The 8,952-nt window shown below is 54.0% G+C and overlaps 1 protein-coding gene across 1 annotated transcript; it reads left to right on the top strand.

Annotated features, from left to right (window-relative positions):
* Window positions 1–7,598, top strand: LOC147412350 (acrosin-like). The gene is made up of 6 exons (XM_086481456.1): window positions 1–71; window positions 384–584; window positions 923–1,188; window positions 1,475–1,620; window positions 2,112–2,361; window positions 7,579–7,598. The coding sequence occupies exons 1-6, from the start codon at window positions 1–3 to the stop codon at window positions 7,596–7,598; spliced, it is 954 nt and encodes a 317-aa protein (XP_086337582.1).
* The last annotated feature ends 1,354 nt before the right edge of the window (window positions 7,599–8,952 follow it).

Below are 8,952 nucleotides of genomic sequence, written 5' to 3'. Positions count from 1 at the left end.
ATGAAAGTGCTCGCCCTCCTCATCCTGCTGGCCGTGTGCCGGCCTGCGCACGGCATGTGGGACAGCTGTGGGTAAGTGGGCCGAGGCTCTGGGAGGGAGCTCGGGCAGCCCTTGACGGGCTTCACTGGAGGGGGCCCGCGCGGCCCCTGTGGCCACTCCACAGCTTCCCGAACCCCTGTGGGAGCCTCAGCTCCTTGCCAGCACCCAGGCTGCTGGCACAACCCGTCTACGGGGCTGAAGTGGACAGAGGGCTGGAGGCACAGCCACGGGGTTCCCTGGCCCTGCTGTCCGTGCAGCCCCTCGGGGGGAGGGAAGACGGCTGACCTTCAGCCTCAACAGCAGCACAGCCGTCCAGCAGCACACTCATGAGTTTCTTCTTACAGCGGGACCTGCGGGCTCCGGCCCATGGCGGCTCCCTCCGGCACGTCGCGCGTAGTGGGTGGCACGGGTGCCCAGCCAGGGGCCTGGCCCTGGATCGTCAGCATCCAGAACCCCTGGAAAGTGGGCACGGGCCACGTGTGCGGCGGGTCCCTCATCAGCCCGCAGTGGGTCCTCACAGCAGCCCACTGCTTCGTCGGGGCCAGGTAAGGAGGAGCAGGGAAGGGGGCTATCCCCACAGCACCAGCAGGCGCCCTGTCCGCAGCCCCACGAGCTCCTGCCATCCCGGTGCCTTGCAGTATGCCCGGTGCCAGGGCACTGGTGAGCCCAGCTGAGAGACTGCTCCGCAGAAGGCTGGGCTCGTGCCACCGCTTCCTAGCAGCCTCCAGCTCCACGTTCCTGGTGCCCAAGGCGTGCTAGGGCAGTGGCACCCTCCGCAGCGCTGCTTTCCTCCCTGCCTTGGGAAGCAGAAGGCAGGGAACCGCGGGGCTGCTGCAGCACGTGGCTCTGCTCCCTCTCACCGCTCTCTCCATCTGCCTTCCAGGCACGTCACCATGTGGCGCGTGGTGATCGGGGCCACCCACTTGGCTCAGCCAGGCCCTGAGACCCAAGTGCGCAACATCAAGCGGCTGGTGGTTCACGAACACTACCGTAACGGCACGGAGAGGAACGACATCGCCTTGCTGGAACTGGACCAGCCTGTCCAGTGCGGCTACTACGTACAGCTGGCCTGCGTGCCCGACGCCTCACTGAGAGTGTCAGAGCTGACAAACTGCTACGTCAGCGGGTGGGGTGCCACCACGGCAAGATGTGAGTTCCCAAACAGTGCTCGTGTCCCGAGGGCAAGCTCGGCACGCTGGGGAGATGGGCTGGGCTTATGGCAGCAGTGGCGGCGAAAGCCAGAGTCGGGCTGTGGGGATGTACGGCCATGGAGAGATGGGCCCGAGCCATTAGCCAAGGCGAGATGGAAGGGCAAGCCCGGCACAAGGCCTCTGCAGCGGCAAAGGCGAGCCCTAGGGAAGGGCTTCGCCCACACAGGGGAGGAGAAGTGGGAACAGAAGGGCTGCTGGCTGCTAACTCCTTCCTATGCTCACAGCTGGAGGATCGACCGCTGTCCTGCAGGAGGCCCAGGTCCCCCTCATCGATGCCAAGCTCTGCAACAGCAGCCGCTGGTACAGAGGGGCCATCCACCCCCACAACGTGTGTGCTGGCTATCCGCAGGGTGGCATCGACACCTGCCAGGTAGGAGCGTGCTCCGCGCCAGCCCCCAGCAGCACAGGCAGCCCTGTCGCCAGCGCCCAAACGTCCCCTGGCGCGTGCTGCGCTCGGCAAGTCACCCTCCCGCCGCTGGGTCCCCACCGCTGTCGGGGCTTGCCTCCCCTTCCCCGTCTGCAGGCCCTTGCCCAGCGCCCGCCTTGTCCCAGAGCCCCGGCACTCTGCCCAGAAAGGCCACCCAGTGCTCTTGCCCCAGCCCAGAGCTCCGGATCCCAGTCCTGGAACGTCCCCCTTCCACACCTCCAGGATCCACTGGGGCAGACAGGAGAGCGCCCGACCTTGCAGGCCCACCAGCCCCTCCCAGACAAGGTCCTGCAGGCTCCAGCACCTGAGCAGAGCCTTTCTGGGCACTGGGTACAGCTCTGGCAGGTGCTGGGAGAGAGAAGGGGCCAGCCACAGTGCTGCCGGGGCCACCCAACAACACTGGAACCCCCTCTCTCTCCTCCGCTCCGCTGCAGGGGGACAGCGGTGGTCCTCTCGTCTGCCAAGACAAGCACGCTGCCTACTTCTGGCTCGTGGGGGTGACCAGCTGGGGGAAAGGCTGCGCCAGAGCCAAGCGGCCCGGAGTCTACACCTCCACGCAGCACTTCTACGACTGGATCCTGGCGCATATGGGACTGCGCCCAGCAGGAACGGCTGCTCCAACGCCACAGCCAGTCTTCACCTCAGCCCCCGTGCAGAGGCCAAGGCCGATCCCAACCCAGTCAGGCAGGTTTAGGCCCTGTCAGTTTCCACGGCAGAAGCTGCTGGAATTCTTTAACCTGCTGCAGGAGCTCCTGCAGGTCCTAAGGGGGATAAAGGCTTGAGCAGCAGGAGGAACAGGAGCCAGTGCAGACTGCAGGGTAGCACCACCCGTTCCTCCTGGGGCAAAGCCTGCTGAGATCCAAAGGCAGCCGCAGTGCCAGAGGCCTGCTCTGTCCTGCCCACGCTCCTCTCCGGGCACACACTTGCTGCGCTCGACTTAGTTCTTGAAATAAAGTCACCAGTTGTCACAGTTGACCACGCTTCAGTCCAGTTCAGTCTCCTGTGCAAGGCAAGGACTTCCACGGCAGGCCCTTGCGGCAGGAGGCTGCGGGCAGACAAGTTGGGCACAAAGGGGAAGCATCACACCGAAGGGCTGAAACGGTGCCTGGACAGAGGGGAGGAGGCTGGGAGCCCCCATGGGATGGAGAAGACGGGTCACCGAGGCACGCAAGAGGACAGGAGACAACAACGTGCCACGCAGACAGCTGTGGGGGCACGCGTTAAGGCATGCAAGCCCGTGCTTAGGGCCTGGCTGGGGTGGTATGACCCTGGTTAGATGGCAGGTGCCCACCAAAGCCACTATCACTCTCCCCCTCCTCAACTGGACAGGGGAGAGAAAAATAGAACAACAGGTTTGTGGGTTGAGATCAGGACAGGGAGATCACTCGGCATTTACCCTCATGGGCAAAACAGACTTGACATGGGAGAACGAATGTCACTTATTACCAATTAACTCAGAGAGAAGCACTGAGAAATAAAACTAAATCTTAAAACACCTTCCCCCCACCCCTCCCTTCTTTCCGGGGCTTAACTTTGATCCCAATTTCTCTCCCTCCTCCCCCCCAGCGGCACGGGGCGGGAGGGAACAGGGAATGGGGGTTGTGGTCAGTTCATCACTGTTGTTCCTGCTGCTCCTTCCTCCTCAGAGGGAGGACTCCTTACACACTTCCCCTGCTCCAGTGTGGGGTCCCCTCTCAACAGCAGACAGTCCTCCATGACTTCTCCAGCGTGAGTCCTTCCCAGGGGCTGCAGTTCTCCACGAACTGCTCCAACGTGGGTCTCCTCCATGGGGTGCTGTCCTTCAGGAACCGACTGCTCCAGCGTGAGCCCCCTCATGGGGTCACCAGCAGCAAACCTGCTCCAGCGTGGGCTTCTCTCTCTCCCCAGGCCACAGGTCCTGCCAGGAGCCTGCTCCGGTAAAGGCTTCCCACGGGGTCACAGCCTCCTTCAGGAACCCACCTACTCCGGCGTGGGGGCCCTCCACGGGGTGTAGGCAGTCATCTGCTCCACCGCCCACGGGCTGCAGGGGGACAGCCTGCCTCACCGTGGTCTTCACCACAGGCCACAGGGGAATCACTGCTCCAGCACCTGCAGCATCTCCTGCCCCTCCTTCTGCACTGACCTTGGTGCCTGCAGGGCTGTTCCTCTCCCATATTCTCACTCCTCTCTCTCGCTGCAATTGGTGTGTCACGGTCCACTCCGTGGACTCGTGATGGTTCGTTTGCTGTGATCTGAAAGTCCAAAATTAAGGTGACCGTGCCAAAGGGGTTTGCTAAAATCAGACAGCGAAACTTTATTGTTTGCCCATAAAGTAGTGTGTGATAGGGAAAGAGGGTGAAAGGAAAGGAGAAAGTAAAGTGAAAAGAGGACAGAGATGGATAGCTACCACCACGGTTCCAAGGCGTCCCTATGGTCCCAGGTCCAGACAGCATCCTGCTGGTCCTAACGATCATCATGATCCTTGGTGGGGGGAGCTTCCAAAGTTCGGGTGCTGAGGAGCCCTTTTTTATGTCCCGCAGCAGCCCTTGCTCCTCCTCTATATCTCCGCCTCTTCTTGGCTCCATCGATGCTGATCGATCCTTCTTGATTACGGTTCTCAGGCTCGTCCCTGGCACCGGAGAACAGCACAGCACTCGTGAGACAAACAGAGCCCTCTTGCCTCCGGCAAGGCTCCCTCCTTTGGCTGTTATCTACCCCCACAAGGTTTCTAGAAGGGAGAAGCAGATACCAGCATCTCTTATCCTTTTGCTGTTTTCTGCCAGATGAACAAGTTGCTCAGCTCTCGTCCTTGCTCTGTCCGGGGCACAATGACCTCACAGGCCTGGCATTCCCTTCCCAGGATCAGCAACTGCTGCTCAGGCAGCAGACAAAAATGTCAAATGTGTTTGACAATGTTTCTCTGGGCAGTCTGGGGTGCAGCCACGAGTGCTTGGCTTTGGAACGCGGAGCTGGTGGCATGCTTTGCCGCTGTTGAGGAAGGTGCAGGCCTAAAGATGCTTGGGAGTTAGCCTGGTTCTCAGCTACTGCTGGACTTTCCCCTTTCCGCGTGAGCTCAGTACCCAGTTTCCCGGTTTCCAGAGGGTCGTCTGGACGTGTGTTTGGTGGTGGTTCATGGTGTTCTGCTGCTGTCTCTGGCAATCTGTTGCATTGCTCATGGAGAGGCTCTTGTACTAGTGCTGTCAAGGTGTCGATTGCAAAATTTACAGACTCTCCTTCTCTGAGATGAGAGTCCAGAAATACTAATGGCTTCCCAATTGGAAATGCAGTTTGCTTTTTGTTTTGAGCAGTAGCATGTTTGCATATGCTGGACGTCGAACATACAGATTGTGTCAGTGTTGGAAAATATTCTTTGGAGCAGCACGTGTGGTTTCTGTTTATACAGGTCTTCACCTGAATCTGCTGGGGTTTGGTGACTGAAATCATTTGCACTACTATGTTATAGACTATTTTGAATTGATTTTTTTTATTCCTCCCCCCACCCCCAGAAACGGCACTAAACCAATTGATGACTGACATACAAAGTAACTTCCAGTGCCTTGGTCTTCTGCAACCCTACTGCTGGGCAAAGGGAGAAGCTTGTGTTGTAAGAGGACCAGATGCCATGTGGTATCGAGGTAGAGTTGTAGGACTCAGCAGTGCCTATCTCCAGGTAAGTTTGATTATATGGGGGGAGGGGGCATGTGCGTATGAACAGGCGCACGTGTATGTTTTTTAAAAAAAAAAAAAAGGCAAATAATCCAGTCGTCTACTGTCAGTTTATGATCACACCTTTTTTTCATTCAGCTGACCTGACTTTCCAGATGCTCATTCTGCTTAAAAGTGTGGTAACTGTCGGGATGTTAACGTTTCTGTTAAAGATGAATTCTACGTACCTATCTCAGTTGTCACAATCTTTCCCGTAGTTTTCCTGGTGATGATAAATGTTCTTAAGTAAAAAGCTCCCCTTGATCCCCTGTAAGTAATCCCTTGCAGGTTTTTTCTTCTTTTGCTGTTGGTGTTACCATGTGTGGAACGCTTTGAAAATACTTGGGTTTAGCTTCCCCCCACCCAGAGAGTCGGGGCTGGCTGTGTGTTTTGAATGCTTTCTGCTGCACAGGTACAGAGCTCCTTTTTCGAATGAGCAGTTAATCCTACCTAAACTCTTGAGTCTGCTTGCGCTCTTTCAACGTAGATTTGCAAGTCTGACTCCAGCCTGGTTCACGCATTCTTTATGTCTTTCACTTCTAAACTGCTGTGGGTTATTGCACAACACGTGGGGTCTCTTGCAAGACAAGTTTGGAAAGTGAACTTCTGACCTGCCATAGCAGTTTTTTAATCCTTTCCTTCATTTCCACCTCATCACATCACCTGCTCTCAGCAGACCGTTATTTTTTCCCCCAGAGAAGTGAATGCTGTCAATGAACGCGTTCTCTGAGTAAACTTGACTGAATTATTTCAGGAAAGCTTTTCTTTTCCTATAGGTACAGTACATAGACCATGGTTACATGGAGAGGGTTATTCCGTGTCTTCTGTATCCAGCCGCACTGTATGCTGGTGTTCCTGCGTTTTGCATACCCTGTGAGCTGCACAAGACAGTACCAGTGAGCAACAGTGACTTGGAAGAGGTTTTAGCTGATAGTTACTCAAACTGGTACGCTGTTGAGTCCCACCAAGGTTGAGGCTAGTTGCTGGCGTGTTTTCTTGCCTGCGAGGATGGGGAGAACAGCTGGAGGATGGTTTCAGCAAGGCAGGCTTTTAGCAGGAGCCGCCGGATTGCTTTATGAAGTGACCATGCTTCAGAAGCAGCTGTCCTTGGAATTAAATCTTTGTGAGAGGGGACGCTGCGGTAGTTGGCAGGATGATACTCAGGAGTGGTAGTTTGTTTTGCAGTAGCAGCGAGAAGAAGGGGGGCCTGGATTTCTTAATGCAAAATAGCCAGAAAATTGTCAGTCTTCAAGTCCTGCAAAAGCGTTTCTGTCATTCTGCAGGTAGCTGTGAGGGAAACCCTCTGTTACCGCTGCTCAACTCATGGGAGTGAGTGGTTTAGGGGTTTTGTTAGTCGGTAATTGGTATGTAAACAACGTTCTCGGGTGTCATCACACCTTAGTCCCATTTGAATGGTGCATTTAGTAAAGGTGAATTACTGAAACGACTGGGTCACTTTTGAACTTGTTCTTAAAGAAAACCTTTTTATTGCTGGGAGCAGTTCAACGGATAGATTCAGACAGACAGGCTTATCGGCCTGCGGGTTGGGACGCAGACAGATATTGCAGGGAAACACAGAAGTCTTTAAAGTGTCCTGTGTTTCCTGTTGTCTGTTATCTCCGAGTGTAATTCTGTGTCTTTGGGTTCGGCTTTGGGTGATTGTGCGCACAGACCTTGTTATGCCTGGGGTAAAGGTCAGCCTTGGCAAGCAGCGTCTCTTTCTAAGCCACTTCAACGTCTGAACTGGCTGGTGGGCTTTGTCACATGGAAAGTTTTAGTGTCCCAAAGAGCAGGTAACGTTTAAACTGTTGTAGACAAATCAAACCAGTGATGGGTGTTTTCAACCAAGTTTTTCAATGATAGTCGCCTATTTTCATGCCCCTGTGTTGAGGATGGTGTGGGGCTTAGTGTCAGCATCTTAACGTGTGGCGATTTTCTTACTTTCACCCAACAGATTGGCAGTTTTTGGCAGCAAGGTGCAGTGGATTGCCTTCAAGAACTACTTACACATGAGGAGGTTGAAATCCATGTTCAGGTAGCTTAATGTATTCACGGGCGTGGAATGAGGCTTACTTTCTGTTATCTTGCTTTAATTTCCTTTTAACTTGCATCAGGAATAATAGGTGAAGGAGTACAGCAGTAAATGTGTTGCGTAGACAGATCAAAATCCCAAACTAAAGTTTTCTCCCGTGACTTTACCTTTGTTATAATTTTCAGGCCCGAAATGCGTCCTTTAGAGGTCAAAAATGCTTTTTGATGCTGTTTGTATTCTGTGTTGCCGTTCTGACAAGGAACCTACCTACCACAGCATAAATTCTTGTCAATTCAATTTTAAGTTATTAAAATTGGGCGTAATCGAGTATGGACATGCTTAAATTAATGTATGACACTACAGGGAAACAGATAATCTGTATTGTCTGAAAACCTGCAATTTCAGATAATTTAATTTCTAATAGTATATTGTGGAAGAGAAGGGTTTATCGCTGAGTGAGCGAACGTGGGATGGTGTTTCGGTGTTGGACCGAGTGGTCAGGGCTGCCGTTCCAGGGACGGGCACGTTCCCATTTGTGTCGTTACCTGACGTTAACGACCATCCTTGGGGGTTTCGTCCTGTTGGCGAATGAGTGGGGCGCGCGTAGGACTGACAGGTTGGAACTTCCGGGTCGCTGTTTCTAAAACCTCAGTCACACTGTGCCTGTTCTAATCTTATTTTGTCCTGTCTAAGTAGGAATTACCAGATAACCCGTGGGGCAAATTGTCCGTCAGCCTGTGTTTTGGTGGAACGTCGCTTTCTTCCTTCATGGCACGTCAGAAGTTCTGTGTTGCTGAAGAGGGTCAGGACATAACAAAGCTGGTGAGCTTTTTTGTGTGTGTAGGTGTGTCTCTTGCTGCTGTCCCTCTGACATTAAAAAGACTGCTCAGTTGCTCGTCTCTGCTTCAGAGGATCGTTTTCCCCTTCAGAGGACGCTGCTGTCACTGCTGATGTAATCGTGGCGTGCATGGCAGTGATGCAGTTAGAAGAATCTCTCAGCGTGCGTTAGAACTGAGTAACGGTGAAACCCCAATGGTGAATCAGTCTCTTGTTGCGTTTTGGTAAAGTCAGCACGTGACACGCGACTTTCTGCAAACTGTCTTGAAATGGGATTGTACCCTTAGAACAAAAATGAAATTTGGAAAACAGCCACCAAGCTGCGTAAGGCGGTTGTAAGCAAGGAGCGTTCGGAAAGCCAGGAATGCTCTCCGCAAGGCATGTAGCATTAAGCAGACCCGATCTAGAAATAAGCGGTTCAGAAGAATGTGTAAGAAAATGAGTGTTGGAGGTGTTCATTTGTGGACCAGAAAAGGAGCAAGGCGTCCAGAGCTCGAGCTGGTTCCGGGAGCCGAGCCTCGGGAACAGCAGAAGGGGGAAGCCTGCAGCTCTGAGAATGTTCAGCCGCGATCAGCTCTGGGTTTAGCTGCAGAGAGGCTCAGCAGCCCTCCATCCTCACAAGCCAGCTGCTACGCTGCGTTGGCTGAAGGATACCGTTACTATGTAAAGTACAGCCATTACCCATGTTATTATTTTATAGTAACTTTACTTCCTTGCTTCAC

Source organism: Leptosomus discolor, unplaced genomic scaffold (genome assembly GCF_034619465.1).
Source record: "Leptosomus discolor isolate bLepDis1 unplaced genomic scaffold, bLepDis1.hap2 HAP2_SCAFFOLD_82, whole genome shotgun sequence".
Taxonomy (NCBI): domain Eukaryota; kingdom Metazoa; phylum Chordata; class Aves; order Leptosomiformes; family Leptosomidae; genus Leptosomus; species Leptosomus discolor.
Note: the sequence above shows the minus strand (reverse complement) of the source record. Positions and strands in the feature narration are given on the sequence as shown.

Coding starts and splice junctions, on each gene's coding strand:
- LOC147412350 (XM_086481456.1), top strand. CDS start 1: ATGAAAGTGCTCGCCCTCCTCATCCTGCTGGCCGTGTGCCGGCCTGCG. Junction 1,189..1,474: donor GGGTGCCACCACGGCAAGAT/GTGAGTTCCCAA, acceptor CTATGCTCACAG/CTGGAGGATCGACCGCTGTC. Junction 2,362..7,578: donor GCCGATCCCAACCCAGTCAG/GCAGGTTTAGGC, acceptor TATAATTTTCAG/GCCCGAAATGCGTCCTTTAG.